Raw genomic sequence first — 18846 nt, forward strand, 5'->3', positions numbered from 1 at the left:
CAGCACTGGCAACACCAAATTGGCGCAAACAATGACATCACTTTGTAGAAAATATTTAAAAGTTTAAACAAGGACAAAGAACCTCCAAAATGAAACTAACAAGAAGTATTAAAGGTTATTTTAATTACACGTGATTTGCAAATACTGGCCAGCAGTTTAATGTTCCTGAAACCATCCAGTCCTCAGTCTCCACACAGCAGCCTTGAGCTCCCGGTTCCTCAGGCTGTAGATGAGGGGGTTCAGGGCTGGAGGCACCACCGAGTACAGAACTGACAGGGCCAGATCCAGGGATGGGGAGGAGATGGAGGGGGGCTTCAGGTAGGCAAATGTGCCAGTGCTATAGAAAAGAGAGACCACGGCCAGGTGAGGGAGGCAGGTGGAAAAGGCTTTGTGCCGTCCCTGCTCAGAGGGCATCCTCAGAACAGCTCTGAAGATCTGCACATAGGAGAAAACAACGAACACAAAACAACCAAATGATAAACAGACACTGACAGCAAGCAGCCCAAATTCCCTAAGGTAGGATTTGCAGCAGGAGAGTTTGAGGATCTGTGGGATTTCACAGAAGAACTGGCCCAGGGCATTGCCATGGCACAGGGGTAGGGAAAATGTATTGGCCGTGTGCAGCAGAGCATTGAGAAAGCCACTGGCCCAGGCAGCTGCTGCCATGTGGGCACAAGCTCTGCTGCCCAGGAGGGTCGCGTAGTGCAGGGGTTTGCAGATGGATACATAGCGGTCATAGCACATGATGGTCAGGAGGGAAATCTCTGTTGCAAGAAAAAAAAAAATCATAAAGACTTGGGCTGCACATCCAGTGTAGGAGATGTCCCTGGTGTCCCAGAGGGAATTGTGCATGGCTTTGGGGACAGTGGTGCAGATGCAGCCCAGGTCACTGAGGGCCAGGTTGAGCAGGAAGAAGAACATGGGCGTGTGCAGGTGGTGGTCACAGGCTACGGCGCTGATGATGAGGCCGTTGCCCAGGAGGGCAGCCAGGGAGATGCCCAGCAAGAGGCAGAAGTGCAGGAGCTGCAGCTGCCGCGTGTCTGCCAATGCCAGCAGGAGGAAGTGCCTGATGGAGCTGCTGTTGGACATTTGCTGGGGCTGCACATGGGGACCTGTTCATGAAGAAAGGACAGCAAAGATTTAGAGGAGATACCTGTCACCAAAATAAAAGCCATTTTCCATATACCCTCCTCTGGAATAGACACACACACTTTTTTTTTTTTTTTTTTGGAGATCTGGGGTTCTTTTCAAAAGCTTCTCCCTTTCTCTGCTGCTATTCTTGGATATCAGAAAGTCTTAGAATTTCTGCTCCCCCCAGGGAAACAGAGTGCATTCTGTGAGGTAAAGTGATGAATGGAAAGTGAGGGTAGATGGTCACTCATTCTGACCTGTTCAGAGTTTCTCTTGGCTTTAACCTTTCTCAGGTGGAGGGGGGTCACATTCCAATGATTCCCCTATAATGTCACCAGGTCCCAGTGAGAGCAAATGGATCCACCACAGCCCAGCTCCACATTTGAAGCCAAAACCTCATATTGCTCATTTCTCCAACCCAGCAGCATTTTCTGTGTACCAACACCTCTGCCTTTCCCCATCAATCTTATAACTCAGAGATGCTCTAGGACAGGTTTGCACCCTGGATTGGAGCTCCCAGCTTGGACTGAAATCTCAGAGACACTTCCAAGTGTCCTTATGCTGACATTGGATGAAGGGAGCTGCAGCTCCTTCCCTGACTGCACTGACAGCATTGCCCAGAGCCTGGCACTGGGGACAGCGTCACCCTGAGCCAGCTGTGCCCCCTGCCAGAGCCCCCAGTGCTGGGCAGCTGCTCCCAGCCCTGTGCTTGGCAGAGGGAACTGGGCCCGGGGCTGCAGAGGTGCCCCATGGCTCTGCTGCAGCTCTGCCTGCACAGGAGGGGCTGCACGCCTTGGAGCCCCAGCCCTGAGGGCAGAGGCTTGGCTGGGGCACAGGAGGGAGGGGGCTTGTTCAGAAGGAGGGGCTGCACTGGAGGGGATCCTGTGGGCATCTCTAAACTCTCCCTGCCATAGCATTGCTGGGTTTTGCTTTCTCTCCTTGCATGATCTTCTCTCTGCTTCCTGCAGATTTTCCTTCTGCAGGTGTTTCCCTGTGCCTGATCTCTCCGTGCCAACACTCACAGACCCCAAATCTCTGTGCACTCTCCTTGGCCTGACAGAACTCTGCCTGTTTGCAGGGCACTGGCTGGAGGCAGGTTCTGTTTGCAGCTTGGAGAAAAGACAGCTCAGACTGAGTCTGTTGGCTCTAGCAAAGGTGACGCTGGTGCTGTCCATGGGCAGAGTGACTGAAAGCACATTAGGGATCTCCTGTGACCTTATAATCACCAAAAGTAACAGTTCAGATGTCTCAGACACTTGTCAAAATTCATAATTAATAATTCATAACCTACCTTTTATATTTATCCCCGCTCCCCGCCATTCTCCAAAAGCAAGAAACTGATTTCAAAGTCTTAGGAAATTTTCTCATTTTTGTTAAAATCCTTGACTTGGAATTATTCTATGACTGATTAGAACCCCTCAGCATATCAGAGTTTGATGAGCATTTCACCTCCCCTGCACCAAAAATACTCAGAGTTGTACTCACAGAGTCTGTAGGCAGTGGGATGTTCCAGCTTCAGGATGTGGCTCCAGGAGCTGCAGCTGCATTGTCCTGCAGCCAGAGGTTCCTGTGCCAAGGGCTGGCAGTGGTTCTGCCCCAGGCACTTCTCAGCACCTTCCCAGCCCTGACTGATTGAAGCTCTCTGTACCTCTGTGCTGCGCCCAGGGTGGCTGCAGGCAGTGCCCCAGCCCTGCTGGGCTGGCAGAAGAGCTGCTCATCGAAAGAAATGTGCTTTTGAAGCTCGTCTTGGTTACCAGGAGCTGCCTGTGCCACGAGCCCAGCCCAGCTCAGCAGCACAGACACAGCACAAGGACTTTAATGAGCCTCTGGGGCTTTGTGCTCAGGCCCTGAACATCATTCCCTGAGAGGGAGCTGAAGAAACCTCTCCAGAACTCCAAGCCAGAATCCAACTGCAAAGTTTCTTGGACTTTTAATGGGTCCCACTGAGGGACACAACTGAGAAAGTATCCCCAGGCCCCAGGCCTCAGGCAGAGCAGAGAACTGGAGGCAGTGATGACAGGTGGGGACAAAGAGAAGCCAAGTCTTGGTGCCCTGGGGCACAGCAGGGTCTGTGCCACCAAGGGCTGGGAGGAGACACCTTGTCCTGAGGCCCTGGGGCCTCCTGGCACAGCCCCAGCCAGGCTGGGCACTGTCAGCCCCTTGTCCTGCCCTCAGCATCCCCCCCTAGCCCACATCCCAGTGGCCTCAAGGATCTGCTGGAAGGAGTCCCTGGGGAGCCTTGCTCAGCAATGGCCCTGGGGGCTCCCTAATTCTCCCTGTAGGGACTGCAGGTTTTTCAAAGGACTTTGGGTTTGGCTTTTGCCTTTGAGTCTCTGAGAGATTTGTGCAATCATGGCCTCCAATTATTTGCTGTAATGAGTCCCTGGAGAGGCTTTGTCAGTAACAACATTCAGTGGGCTCATTTATGCTTTAAGGTACTTCAGTTATTTTAAGGTACTTGGTGTTTCCCTTTGGATACAGACTCTGTGAGAGGTTTCTGCAATCATGGCCCCAATTATCTGCTTTAATGAGTCCCTTGAGAGCTTTGCACTGACATGTAGTGGGGCTCATTAATACTTTGAGATACTCAAGATTTTTAAGGTACTCTGGATTTTCCTTTCCACACTGAATCTCTGAGAAGTTTTTGTGCCATCCTGGCCTCCAGATCTCTCCTCCAAGGAGTCCATGAGGAGCCTGTCTAGGGGATGGACCTTAGTGGGATGCATCCATGATTTGAGACACTTTGGGGTTTTCTTCTGACTTTGACTCCTGGAAAGGTTTGTGCAATCTCCTCTCAGACCCTGAGGTTCCAGGGCTCAGCTCCAAATTCACCACGGGGCTCATTAGGATCGAACAAGTCCTGACAAACCATGGCTCTGCCTTGATTTCCCTCTGCTCTAGTGCAGTTCATCAGAAATATTTCTGTAGTGATTTTGGTTCACCAATTTGAGATTTCTTGGAGAATGCAGCAATTATTGTGGTGGCTTAGGTGTTGGCTGATTACCGGTGCACTCACTAGAATATACTTACTCATTTCCTCCTGTGTGATAAGATTAGGAGAACGGCAAAGCAGGCTCAATACTTTAAGAGGGTATAAGGAAAAGTTAATTAATAGCAACTAAAAGAAAGAGTAATAAGAACAAAACTTTCAGAACACTTCTCCTCTCCCTACAATCTTTTCTTCCTTACTGACAGTATAAAGAGACAAACCTAGAATTTTCAGTCAGTTTAACCCTCCTGGAATAGTCTTTCTTGAGTTCACTTAGGGAGAGGAGTCTCTCTTTCATGCTATGGAGACTTTTCCAGAAGAGACACTTCTCTTGTCGCTCTCAATTTCCATGAATAGCAACTGCCCAGAAAAATCTGCAATTGTGACATCCCTCCCAGTTGTTCAAAGCTCTTTTACAGTTGTGTTTATGGGCCATGTCAACTTATGGGGTATTAGTTTAAAGATGAGCTGTTTAAGAGCAAAGGTTTTCATCATCTATTTCTGAAATCATCTTCATCTCTGAGAAAAGAGATCTTTTTCTTCTCCCTCGGAAAGCACAGGATCTCATCACTCTTCACTTTTTCAGTGTTCTAACTTCTCATGGGATCACAGCTATTTCAACATTTGCTTACTTTAGCACGGAGGCCTTTGCTGAACAAGTCATTTCCTCGTACTTTTCAATGTGATACGGGGAAAAAGAGAGTCTGATGTATCAGTTACATCCTTCTCCATAGCTTTACAAGAGGATTTCAGCCCCAAGATCAGGACATCTCCTCATCCCTCCCATCTTGGACTCAACTTCCTCTTCACTGACCTCGGTGTCTTCATGTTGCTCCTCTATGTGCCTGCACTTTGTCCCTTTCTCTCACTCCAGGGAGGATGGAAGCACTGAAAGAGTTCATATCTCACCTGGGGCCTGCAGATGGTTCCGTGACCCCGGCCGGGCTCAGTGCTTTCAGCCAGACCTGCTCCCTGTTCCCTCAGTTCCATGGGGCCCCACAGTGTCCCAATGGTCCCTGGCTTCCATGAGGACCTGAGGTGTCATAATGCCCCCTTGGTGACATGAGGCCCTGAAGGGTCACAATGGTCTCCATGGTTCCATCAGGCCCCACAGAGTGATAATGGTCTCTGGGTTCCATGAAGCCCTGCTGTGTCACCATGGCCCCTTGGTTCCATGGGCTCCAGTGGTGCCACAATGATCCCCTTGATTCCATGGGCTCCAGTGGTGCCACAATGATCTCCTTGGTTCCATGGGCTCCAGTGGTGCCACAATGATCCCCTTGGTTCCATGGGCTCCAGTGGTGCCACAATGATCTCCTTAGTTCCATGTGCTCCAGTGGTGCTACATGGATCTCCTTGGTTCCATGAGGTCCCCACAGTGTCCCAGGGATATCCATGGGAAGGAAGGAACCCATATTACTGCGCCTGAGTGGGTCGCATCTGGTGATAGAGAGACGGTGAATCTTGTATCTTGATCAGAAGGCTTGATTTATTAAGATATTATATGTAATACATTATGACTATACTAAGTAGAATATAGAGAGAGGTTTTCAGAGCTGCTAGCTAAGCTAAGAATAGAAAGAAGAGAATCTACAACAAAGTTGTGTTCAAGGACTCAGTCCCCTAGCTTGCACTGGTGATTGGCTCTTAATTATAAACATAGGAAATGAACCAATCAAGGTGTTCCTGTTGCATTCCACAGCATCTGATAATAATTGTTTACCTTGTCTTCTGGAGCCTCTGGCCTCCCGAAGACACAGAAATCTGAAAGAAAGGATTTCTGTGGAGAAATGTCTGCGACACAACCCCAGTGTTGCAGGGGCATTCACCAGAGGCCAAGGCCAGCCAGACTGACAGATTTACCTGGGAGCAACCCTTGGATATACAGAATTTTGGAGGTGGAATCCTGTGGAGAGTTTTGTCAAAGAGTGGCTCAAGGGGAGGGGACACAGCCGAATCAATTTGGTAAAGATGTCCTAACTAGGGCAGAGGCCCTTTCGCGGGCAGGGTGTCCTTGTTCACAAAGAAGATGCTGAAGTTATACAAGAACGGGGTGTGGAATGCAGAAGTTGCCATTCTTGCTAACCACAGGAATGTAGCTAAAGGCTAAATTATGCAGGGTTGACATGTAGCTGAATAGCCAACCCTGAGCTCAGCTTTTGCAATATATATGATGCTCATTATGTACTGTATTTAGGTTGCCAAATCAATCAATAAATTCGACCTGTTGATGACCATCTGGTGTCCTAGTCTCCTTCTTTTGAAAAATAGTGACCCCGATGTCTGCCTCCGTGTCTTGCTGAAAAAGAAAATGGGGGAGGACACGCCATGGTCGAGGGAAGTTGGAGTTGGGTCCTGATCACAGCCGGAACGGTGCCGGAATTTTGAAGCACCCTCAAAGTTCACATCGGTGACTCGGGCCATACGTGTCTGCCGGAGCCTGGAAAGCCGCAACAGTGCTGACGTATACGAATAGGTATGGATAGGAAGGCAGCATCTGATCTTTTCGCCGTGTATTTAGAAAGGCGAGGAGTAAAGGGGATAGATCTAAAAAGGGAGCTACCAGGGTTGTTAGACTACAGCTATGCTAAGGGGGTTTTCCTTAACCCACATACGGTCCATGAGCTCGCGGAATGGAGAAAATTTGGGGATATACTGTGGGAAGCGGTGTTAGAAGATGATAAGACAGCAAAAGAAATTGGGCAAGCCATGGCGGGTGGTGCACAATACACTGCTTCAGCATGTCTCTGAGCGCAGGGCAGCAGAAAGGGTGACAGAAGCTCATAAGAGGAATATAGGGTATGGTCGTGAGGATGATCCTCTTGCGCCTTCAGTAAACAAGGTGTTAATACCAAAGGGTTTACAACAGTGTGGTATGGAGGATCTTCTTACAGGCGCGGGGGGGCCATCTGCACGTAGGAGAAGGAGGAGTTGGAGGATGACAGAGAGAGCGAGCTAAGCCCGCCGCCCCTCCACAGAGAGAGCGAGCTAAGCCCGCCGCCTCCCCCACCCAAATGGCCTGTGCAGAAGTGCCAACAGCGCAGAACTCTCGGAGAGTCAGTTCCTATCCCGGGGAACTCAGTGACCTGTGGGAGGAGATGGCTAAACAGAGGAGAGAGGCCTGGGCTGCTCTGGCAAAAGAGGCAATGCAAGTGGGGGATGGTGAGGCAATGGAGGCCGCTTCTGCTCTTGCCTGTCCGGTTACATACACGCCACAGTAGGATGCTCAGGGGAACCACACACAGGATCTGGCAGAGTATACCCCTTTAGACTGGAAGTTGTTATCCCAGTTGCGGTCCACAGTTAGTTTGGTGTAAAAAGCGAACCTGTTAGGCAGATGCTGGATTATCTCTTTAATATGCAGATTTTGTGCCCAAATGATTTGAGGGGAATAGTACGGTTAATATTTACTCAGCATCAGCAATTGTTGTTTAATGCGCATTGGCAAGTCTTGGTTAATGAGTCGGTTGCGACACAGCGAGCTCAGGGGGATCCGCTGCGTGGAGTGATGATAGATGAGCTCATGGGCTTAGGGGCATACTTGCGCACAGAGGCACAGGTGATATCAGGAGCAGATAAGCTTAGAGAAGCCATGCGGTTGGTACGTGCTGCCATAGAGAGGGTTAAAGAGCCAGGAGGGCTGCCGGCGTACATGGGCATAAAACAAGGAATCATTTGGGAGTTTTATTGACAAAGCAGCTGCGGCCATAGACCGGGCGGGAGTCGCAGAATACATGAAGAGGGCACTATTAAAGCAGTGCACTTTACAAAATAGCAATCCGGCAATGCAAAGGGTGCTAGCCACTCTGGGAGCAAATTGGACCATTGAGGAAGCGCTAGAGCGAATGGCATTACAGCCAACAGCCTCACAGGCATTTTTAGTAGATGCCCTAAAGGAATTAGGATTAGGGCTGCAAAAGCAAGCAGAATCCACTCAAAATCAGGTGTTAGCTGCTCTTGCTCCTCTCCAAAATGGCTCAATGGCAGTCATGCAGGGAGGCTCAAGATCACACCTCATGTGCTACTGATGCGGCAATGGGGGACACATACGCCGAGAATGCAGAGCGACTGGCGTGTGGTGCCAAAGCTGCCAATCCAGCTCCCAAAACACCACAGCTTGCCGGCGCCGATTGGGAAACGGTCAGCAGAGCGTGATTGCCGGCTGCGCCCAGACACAAGCTGACGCTGCGACATCAGCGCCACCTCCTGTCTGCAGCCAGCAAAAGCAGGGAGCCTCAGCTTGGACATATTAGCAGCAGTAGATGTCACATTAATGACGAACCGGCCTGAAAGGATACCAACTGGAGTAAACGGTCCTCTCACGCTACAAGGACAAAGATGTGGAGCCTTATTGCTGGGACGCTCCTCGACGTCCATGCTGGGACTATTTGTATTGCCTGGGGTCATAGATGCAGACTATACAGGAGAAATACAAATCATGGCTTACACCCCTTATCCCCCGCTAAAGATAACATAAGGTCAACACGTTGCGCAATTGGTACCGTTACCGCAGATGCCATCGGGTATTCCATCGCTTACTGGACAGAAGCGTGATGGAAAGGGTTTTGGCTCCACCGGCATTACAGTCCTGACTGTAGATCTACAGGAGAGGCCAAAACAGAGAGTTGAGATCACCCATGGACATCAGAGTATAACCCTTTATGGACTATTGGATACAGGAGCAGACACCAGCATTATATCTCCAGAAGCATGGCCACAGCATTGGCCCTTGCTCCCATCAACAAACATTCTCACTGGAGAAGGAGGACTTACCTTGGCAAGCAGAACACCGCCTGTGTCAGTGCGCATTGATGGGCAACAGGTATCTGTTGTAATCTCAGTTGTTCAGTTGCCTCCTACAGTCTCTTGCCTGATTGGCAGGGACATTTTAACACAGCTGAGGGCTGACCAATCACCACCCTTTGGGGTAATTGCCATTGGTTGGACTTTCCCCATTCCACTCACCTGGAAAACGGATACACCGGTGATGGTTAAGCAATGGCCCTTGAAAGGGGAGAGTCTTATGCACGCCCATGAATTGATGAAGGAACAATACGCGCAAGGACATTTACGACTGTCCACAAGTCCTTGGAACACACCCATTTTTGTGATTAAGAAGAAATCAGGAAAATACCGCCTGGTACACGATCTACGAGCTGTGAATGACCAGATGGAACCTATGGGGGCCTTGCAGCCTGGTCTTCCGAATCCAGCCATGATCCCACAAAATTGGCCACTTCTAATCATCGATTTAAAGGATTGTTTTTTCACTATTGGGCTGCATCCCGATGACATGAAGAGGTTTGCCTTTACCCTACCAGCAATAAATCGTGGGGAACCAGACAAAAGATTTGAGTGGACGTCATTGCCAGAGGGGATGCGCAATTCCCCCATGTTGTGCCAGCTTTATGTTGACGACGCATTACAGCCATTATGTCAGCAGTGGCCAGCTACCATAATATATCATTACATGGATGATATTTTGTTTGCGCAGCAACAGCCATTTTCCCCTTTGCAGGTTGACAGCATCAGAGACACTCTTGCAGCATCTTCACTTGTTAGTGCCACAGAGAAAATTCAGACCATGAAACCATGGAAGTATTTGGGATGGACTCTAATGGACCAAACAGTGGTACCCCAAAAATTAGAACTGCACTGGACATTAAGACTTTGCATGATGCTCAAAAGTTGCTAGGAGACTTGCAGTGGCTAAAACCCATTGTGGAAGTACCAAATCACTTGTTGGAGACCCTACGACCCTTTTTAAAGGGCACTGACCCCACTACCCCTGTGTGCCTCACCAAGGAACAGCATACCGCCCTACAGCAAATCAGTAATTGTGTACAACAAGGATATGTGTCCTGTCGACAGCTAGATTGCCCTACTGACCTCACCGTTTGGAATAGTCCTTGTCACCTGCTTGGCGCTCTCTCCAAACGTGAGAACAAAACGGGGGAGATACGGGTATTGGAATGGCTGTCACCACCACTACAACACAAAAGAACAATATTCTCAAAAATCGAACAGTTGGCTGCGTTGATTAAAAAAGGCCATCTCAGAATTACTGAAGTGAATGGTCAAGAGCCTGCCACCATTGGGCTACCCATGGAAAAAGAGACGCTGGACTGGTACCTGGTTAATTCAGTGGACTTACAGGAAGCATTATTGACATCATCTGCAAAGGTGGAGACAAGCAAGTCAGTGCCCAGGGTCCTGCAATGGATGACAGAATGGGACTGGATCACTCAGCTGCTGAGAAGAGAGCGCCCCATAGAAGGAGCCAAAAATATTCAAAATTATCCTAAAGTCCCCAAAATCTGCCCTAAAATATCCTTAATCCTTCCTAAAATATTTTCAAAATATCCTTAAAATGTCCCAAATGATCCTAAAATGTCTCAAATCCATCTTAAATTATCCGAAATCCATCCTAAAATATCCCTGAAATATCCCAAAATAACCTAAAATATCCCAAATCCATCCTAAAATATCCCAAAATCCCCAAGTTTGTTCCCAAATTCAGCCCCAAAATTTGGCTTTAAATCCCCAAATCTGCCCCAAAATCGGCTCCAGAGTCCCTGAATTCAGTCCCCAAATCCCCTTTTTTAGTTTTTTTTTTTCTATTTGTTTTTAGGGTTTTTTGAGGTTTTGGGGGTTTTTTTAGGTTATTTTAGGATTTTTTAGGGTTTTTTTAAAGTTTTTTTTTCCGTTTCTTTTTTTTTTTCTTTTTAGGATTTTTTGAGGGTTTTGGGGGTTTTTTAGGGTTTTTTAAGGTTTTTTGAGGCGTTTTTGGGGTTGTTTTTAGGCCTTTCTTGGCATTTTTTAGGTTTCTTTTCCATTTGTTTTTAGGGTTTTTTTAGGGGTTTTTTGTGTTTTTTTTTTTTTTTTTTAAGATTTTCAAGGTGGTTTTTACAGTTTTTTTCCGTTGGTTTTTTAGGATTTTTTGGGGGTTTTTCAGGGATTTTTGTGGGGTTTTTTTTAGGAGATTTTAGGGCGTTTTTAGGGTTTTTTAAAGGTTTTGGTGGTTTTTTGGTGTTTTTTTTTTTAGGGTTTTTGTGGGTTTTTTAGGACTTTTTCAGGTGTTTTTCGGAGTTTTTTTTTTTCTGCTTCTTTTTTAGGATTTTTTTTTGAGGTTTTGGGGTCGTTTTGGGGGTTTTCTTGGCTTTTTAAAGGCCTTTTAAAGGTTTTTTTCAGGAGTTTTTAGGTTTTATTTTCTGTTTATTTTAGGGGGTTTTTTTGAGGGGGCTTTGGGCTCTTTGGGGTTTTTGGTGTTTTTTTTTTTCTGGACTGTTTTAGGGGATTTTTTGTATTTTTGGGGGGTTTTTTTTGAGTTTTTGGTGGAGTTTTTTGGGCATTTTTTGTGGGTTTTGGGCGTTTTTTGTTTGGTTGTATGTAGGAATTTTTGGGTATTTTGTGGGTTTTGTGAGAATTTTTTGATTTTTAAATTCTTAATTTTCTGGACATTTTGGGGAACCTTTCAGGGTTAATTTTTAAATTTTTTTGTAATTTTTGGGGTTTTTAGGGTAATTTTTCTGGAATTTTAATGGGAGTTGGAGCCCCAAATTTGGTGTTTTTTGTGAAACTTTTTGGATTTTTTTTGGGATTTTGGGGGAATTTTTTGAGGGATTTTTGGGAAATTTTTAGGATTTTTGGGGGGGATTGTTTTTAATTTCCCAGGAATTTCGGTGGATTTTTTGTGGCTTTTTTATGGATTTTTTCCAGATTTATTTTTAATATTTTGGGGAATTTGTTGGCGAATTTTTGAGGGGATTTTTTGGGATTTTTTTTTTTTATTTTTGGGGGAGATTTTGAAAGAACTTTTGGGTTATTTTCTGGGATTCTTTTGAGGTTTTGGGGGGATTTTAAAGGTTATTTTTTGGAATTTTGAGGGGAATTTTGGGGAATTTTTTAGGTTATTTTTAGTTTTTGGGGATGTTTTTTGGAATTTTTTCGGATTGTTTTTTGGATTATTTAAGACATTTTGGGGAATTTTTTGGGGTTATATTTTCCCATTTTTGGAGGATATTTGATATTAATTTTTGGGACTTTTTAGGAGATTTTGGGGTATTTTTTTCCATTTTTGGGATGTTTTTTTTAGATTTTTCTGGGTTATTTTTTGAGATTTTTTTGGTCATATTTCCCAATTTTTAAAGGGGATTTAAAAAAAATTTGGGGAATTTTTAGGATATTTTGGGGTATTTGTTTCGAATTTTTAGGGTTTTTTAAAAAATATTTTTCTGGGTTTTTTTTGATATGTTTTTGTGTAACATTTTCCAATTTTTTATGGGATTTAAAAAAATTTGGGATTTTTTTAGGATATTGTGGGGTATTTTTTCGGTTATTTTGGTTTTTCTTTTTAGATTTTTCTGGGTTATTTTTTGAGATTTTTTTCGTTATATTTTTCCGACTTTTTGAGGGTTATAATTTCGCTTTTTTGGGGGATATTTTATTTAAATTTTTGGGGGATTTTTTAGGATATTTTGGGCTATTTTTGCAATATTTTTTAGTATTTTTCTGGGTTAATTTTGGGGGGATTTTTTGGGTTATATTTTCCAATTTTTTTAGGGGATTTAAAAACATTTTTGGGATTCTTTTGGGATATTTTGAGGTATTTTTCTCGATTTTTTGGGGGTTTTTTTTTGAGATTTTTCTGGGTTATTTTTTTGGGATTTTTAGGTTATATTTTCCAATTTTTGGGGGGGGTTAGAGTTTTGTATTTTTGGGGGATATTTTTTTAAATTTTGGGGATTTTTTCGGATATTTTGGGGTATTCTGGCCATTGTTTTGATCTTTTTTTTACTTTTTTTTTGAGATTTTTTGGGTAATTTTTTGGGTTATATTTTCTGATTTTTGGGGGGATATTTTTTAATCTTTGTGACCCCGAAATCCCCAAATCTCTCAGATTTGGGACCCCCTCAAAACTCCCCTGGGACCCCCCAAAATCCCCAAATTTGAGACCCAAAAATCCCCAAATCCCCCAAATTTGGGACCCCAAAATCCCCTAAAATTGGGACCCCCCAAAATCCCCCAAATTTGGGATCCCCCGAAACTCCCAAATCCCCCAAATTTGGCCCCACCCCCACCCCTGACCCCTCCTCCCAATTTGGGACCCCTACCCCACCCCGTGACCCCAAAATCCCCCCTTGAACCCCAAATTTGGGCCCCCAAATCCTCCCCAGGACCCCCCAAAACCCCTCAAATTTGGGTCCCCAAAAGCCCCAAAATCTCCCAAATTTGGGACCCCCAAAACCCAAAAATCCCCCAAATTTGGGATCCCCAAACCTCTCCTTGAACCCCAAATTTGGGAGTCCAAAACCCCAAAATCCCCAAAATTTGGGACCCCAAAATCCCCTAAAATTGGGAACTCCCAAACCCCCCCGGGACCCCCAAAATCCCCAAATTTGGGAGCCCCCAAAAACGCAAAATCCACCAAAATTGGGACTCCAAATCCTCCCCGGGACCCCCCAAAAATGCCCCAAATTGGAGACCCCTAAAACCCCAAATCCCCCAAAATTGGGACCCCAAAACCTCTCCTTCAACCCCAAATTTGGGACCCCAAAAACCTCCAAATCCCCCAAATTTGGGACCCCAAAACCCCCAAATTTAGGGTCCAAATCCTCCCCGGGACCCCCTAAAGATTCCCCAAATTTGGGACCCCAAAACTCAAAAATTCCCCCAAGTTTGGGACCCCCCCAAAACCCCAAAATTCCCCAAATTTCGGACCCCAAAATCCCCTAAATTTGGGAACCCAAAATCTCCTTTGGGACCCCCTAAAATTCCCGAATTTGGGACCCCCAAAACCACCTCGGGACCCCCAAAAATCCCCCAAATTTGGGACCTCAAAATCCCCCAAATCCCCCAAATCTGGCCCCCAAATCCTCCCCAGGACCCCCCAAAATCCCCCAAATTTTGGGCCTCAAAACCCCCAAACTTTCCCCCATTTGGGACCCCCCAAAACCCCAAAATCCCCTAAATTTCGGGCCCCAAAACTCAAAAATTCCCCCAAATTTGGGACCCCAAAATTCTCCAAAATCCCCAAATTTGGGACCCCAAAATCCCCTGAAATTGGGAATTCCAAGCCCCCCCGGGACCCCAAAAATCCCCCAGATTTGGGGCTTCCTAAACGCCCCCAAAATCCCCCCAAAATCGAGACCCCCCCCCACCCCAAAATCCCCCAAATTTTAACCCCCAAAATCCCCGAATTTGAGACCACAAAACCCCAAAATCCCCCAAATTCAGGACCCACTGGGAACCCCAAAAACCCCAAAATTTGGGAGCCCAAATCCCCCTTTGGGACACCCCAAACCCCTCAAATTTGGAACCCCCCAAAACCACCCTGAACCCCAAATTTGGCATCCCCCGGACCCCCCAAAATCGCCCCAAAATTGGGACCCCAAAACCCCAAATACCCCCAAAATGCCCCACCAAAAACTGCCCTGGAACCCCAAATTTGGGACCCCAAAATCCTCCTGGGACCCCCAAAATTCCCCAAAATTGGAAACCCCCTAACCTCCCCGGGACCCTCCAAAATTCCCAAATTTGGGACTCCCCAAAAACCCAAAATTGCCCAAATTTAAGGTGCCAAAATCCAAAAATTCCCCCAAATTTGGCATCTCCCAAAACCCCAAAATTCCCCAAAATCAGGACCCCAAAATCCCCCCTTGAACCCCAAATTTGGGACCCCAAACCCCCCCGGGACCCCCAATGGTTCCTTCCAGCCCCGCCCCAATGACATCACCCCTATGGCCCCGCCCCCTTCACGGCCTGAGAGCAACAGGAACCAGTTTGGACCAGTTTGGACTAATTTGATCCCAGTTTAAACCAGTTTGGTCCAGTTTGGTTCAGTTTGGTCCTAGTTTAGTTCCAGTTTGGACCAGTTTGGTCCCAGTTCCTCCCACTTCCCCTCCCATTTTTCCCAATTTTCCCATTTTCCCCCAAATTAAAAAAATTCCCCAAATTTCCCTCTCAAATTCCCCAAAAATCCCCAAATTTCCCCCATTTCTCCCCCAAATTTCCTAAACTTCATAAATTTTCCCCCTTTCCCTCCAAATTTCCCCCATTCTTCCCCAAAATTCTCCCATTTTTCCCATTTTCCCCCAAAATTTCACCCAAAAGTTCCAAATTTTTCCGTTTTCCCCAAAATTCCCGAATTTTTCCCATTTCCCTCCAAATTCTCCCAATTATCCGTCAATTTCTGCCCAAAATTCATCCAAAATTCCCAAATTTTCCCAAATTCCTCCCAATTTTCCCATTTCCCTCCAAATTCCCCCAAAATTCTCCCAATTTTTTGCCCAAAATTCCCCCAATTTTCCCATTTCCCCCAAAATCCATCAATTTTCCCACTTTACTCCAAATTGCCCCAAATTCCTCAAAATTCCCCCAAATTTCTTCAAATTTCTCAAATTCCTCAAATTCCTCATTTTCAAAAAAAAATTCCCCCAAATTCCCCCCAATTTTTTCCATTTTCCCAATTTTGCCCCCAAAAATCCCAAAAATTTCCCCCAAAATCCCCCAAATTTCCCCCCAAATTTACCCCACAAATTCCCCATTTTCTTCCCAAAATTCCCCCAAATTTCCCCAAAATTCTCATTTCCTCCCCAAATTTCCTCAAGATTTCCCATTTTCTCCCCGATTCCCCTCAAATTCCTCCAAAATCTCCAAAATTCCCCAAAATTTTTCCCCAATTTCCCCCAAATTCTCCCAATTTTCCCCAATTTTGCCCCAAATTCTCCCAAATTTCTCTCAAATTTTCCTCCCCAAAAATCCCCAATTTTATCCTCCCAAAATCCCCCAAATTTCCCATTTTCCTACAAAATTCCCCATTTTCTCCCCAAATTTCCCTCAAAATTTCCCTAATTTTCCCATTATCTCCCATATTCCCAATTTTTCCTCAGTTTTCATCCAAAATTCCCCAGTTTTTCCCATTTTTCCCGGGTTTTGCCCCATTCCATCTCCCTGATCCAAATTTCACCTCAGAATTTACCCCAAAATGTCCCCAAAAAGTCTCAAATTCACCCCAAAATCCAACCCAAAAATGGCCCAACTTTACCCCAAAATCCACCCTAAATATCCCAAAATTATCCCCAAAGTTACCACATAAAATCCCAAATTCCCCCCAAAATTATCTCCAAAAAATCCCAACATTCACCCCAAGATTTACCCCAAAATTCCCAAGTTCACCTCCCGATGCTGAACCTGCTGTGAGTGACCAAGACCACCAAAATTCACCCCAAAATATCCCCAAACCCTCAAAATTTCCCCAAAAATTCACCCCAAGATTCACCCCAAAAATCCCAAATTTACCTGAAATTCACCCCAAAATTACCCCCAAAAAATCCGAATTTCACCCCAAAATTTACCCCAAAATTATCTCCAAAAATCCCAAATTCACTCCAAAATTCACCCCAAAAATCCCAAATTCACCCCAAATTCACTTCCCAGTGCTGACCCTGCTGAGTGACCCAAAAACCCCAAAATTCACCCCCAAAACCCCCAAATTCACCCCCAAATATCCCAAATTCACCCCCATAAAACCCCAAAATTTACCCAAAAATTCACTCCAAAAATGTCATAAAACATCCCAAAATTCACCCCAAAATTCACCCCAAAATTTCCCAAATTCACCCCAAATTCCCCCCCTGATGCTGAACCTGCGGGGAGTGACCCAAAAATGTCCCCAAATGACCCCAAACCCCCAAGATTTACCCCAAAAAGTCCCAGAAATTCCCCAAAACCCCAAATTGAACTCCTGGCACTGACCCTGCTGTGCGTGAACCCAAAAAATCCCAAAATTCCCCCAAAAATCCCAAATGTCCCAAAATGACCCAAACTCACCCGAATTCCTGCAATGACCCCGAAATGCCCCCAAGTTTCCCCAAAATTGACCCCAAAATGTCCCCAATGGACCCCAAAATATCCCAAAATTGCCCCTCAAATGTCCTCAATTGTCCCCAAATGCCCCCAAATCCCCAAAACTGTCCCCAAAATTTCCCCAAATGTCCCCAAAATGACCCAAATTTGTCCCAAAATTGCCTCAAATTGACCCTGAATTGTCCCCAAATGCCCCAAAATGCCCCAAAGTTGACCCCAAATTTTCCCCATAATTGTCCCCAAATTGTCCCAAAATTTCCCCAATTTGTCCCCAAATTTTGCCCCAAGTTTGCCCCAATTTTCCCCCAGAATTGTCCCTAAAATGTCCCAATTTCCCCCTAAATTTTACCCCAAAATTGACCCCAAATGTCCCCAAATGTCCCAAATTTGCCCCAAAAATTCCCCAAATTGACCCCAACAGTCCCAGAATTGGCCCCAAATGTCCCCCAATATTTTGAAAATTGACCCCAAACTGTCCCCGGATTTTCCCCCAAATAACCAAGAATTGTCCCCAAAATTGTCCCCAAATTTGCCAAAAACTCAACTCCAAAATTGTCCCCAAAATGTCCCCAAATATCCTGAAAATGTCCCCAAATTGTCCCCAAAATTGTCCCTAAAATTTGGCGGCCATTTTGGGACATTGGGGACACTGAGACACCTGTGGGTGACACTTTGGGGACACTTTGGGGACACTGGGGGGGGCTGGTGCCACCCTGGTGCCACCCGTGGCCGTTTTTGTGTCCCTTTGGTGCCACCTGGCACCACCTGGCACCCCTTGGTGACACTTTGGTGACATTTGATGCCACTTGGTGCCACCTGGTGCCACTTGGTGCCATTTTTGTCACTTTGGTGCCATTTGGTGCCACCTGGTGCCACTTTGGTGCCACTTTTTGTCACTTTGGTGCCACTCTGGTGCCACTTGGTGCCACTCTAGTGTCATTTAGTGCCACTTTGGTGCCATTTTTGTCACATCGGTGCCACTTTGGTGCCACTTGGTGCCATTTTTTGTCACTTTGGTGCCATTTGGTGCCACTCTGGTGCCATTTTTGTCACTTCGGTGTCATTTGGTGCCACTTTATCCCACTCGAATGCCATTTAATGCCACCTGGTGCCATTTGATGCCACTTTGGTGCCACTTTCTGTCACTTTAGTGCCACTTTGGTGCCATTCGGTGCCACCTGATGTCCCTTTAGTGCCACTTTGGTGCCACTTGGTGCCACTTTTTGTCACTTTGATGCCATTTGGTGCCACTTTGGTGCCACCTGGTGCCATTTGATGCCCCTTTAGTGCCACTTTGGTGCCACTTTGATGCCATTTTTTGTCACTTTAGTGCCACTTTGGTGCCACCTGGTGCCATCTGGTGCCATTTTTGCCCCTTTAGTGCCACTCAGCGCCACCTGGCACCACTTTGGTGCTACTCTGGTGCCATTTGGTGCCACTCTCTGCCATTTTTTGTCACTTAGTGCCACTCTGGTGCCACTTAATGCCACTTTGGTGACATTTGGTGCCACCTGGCGCCCCTTGGCGCCACTTTGGTGCCATTTGGTGCCATTTTGCCCCCGTTTGGTGCCCCTCCCCCAGATGGGCGTGGTCCTGGCGAGGCCCCGCCCCCCGCGGCTCCAGTGCGCAGGCGCGGGGACTGGGAGGGACTGGGACAAACTGGGACAAACTGGGACAAACTGGGAGGCACTGGGAGGGACTGGGGTGAAAAATCCGGGGATTTTTGGAAAAAACCCCGGGAATTTAAGGGTTAAAAGTGGGAATTTCAGGGTTAAAAATGGCGATTTTTTTTTCCAGGGTTAATAATGTGGATTTAGGGGTTAAAAATGGGACTGGTTTGGACTGGGAGGCACTGGGAG

The 18846-nt window shown here is 46.3% G+C and overlaps 1 protein-coding gene and 1 pseudogene across 1 annotated transcript; one reads left to right on the forward strand and one right to left on the reverse strand.

The window, feature by feature from the left end:
- The window catches only part of LOC131096410 (zinc finger protein 208-like), a 1316393-nt pseudogene that overhangs the window by 343998 nt on the left and 953549 nt on the right, over positions 1-18846 (forward strand).
- Positions 157-1089, reverse strand: LOC131096469 (olfactory receptor 14A16-like). Its single transcript, XM_058044807.1, has one exon. It carries the CDS (start codon positions 1087-1089, stop codon positions 157-159), a length of 933 nt encoding a protein of 310 aa, XP_057900790.1.

Source organism: Melospiza georgiana, unplaced genomic scaffold (assembly GCF_028018845.1).
Source record: "Melospiza georgiana isolate bMelGeo1 unplaced genomic scaffold, bMelGeo1.pri scaffold_29, whole genome shotgun sequence".
NCBI classification, from domain to species: domain Eukaryota; kingdom Metazoa; phylum Chordata; class Aves; order Passeriformes; family Passerellidae; genus Melospiza; species Melospiza georgiana.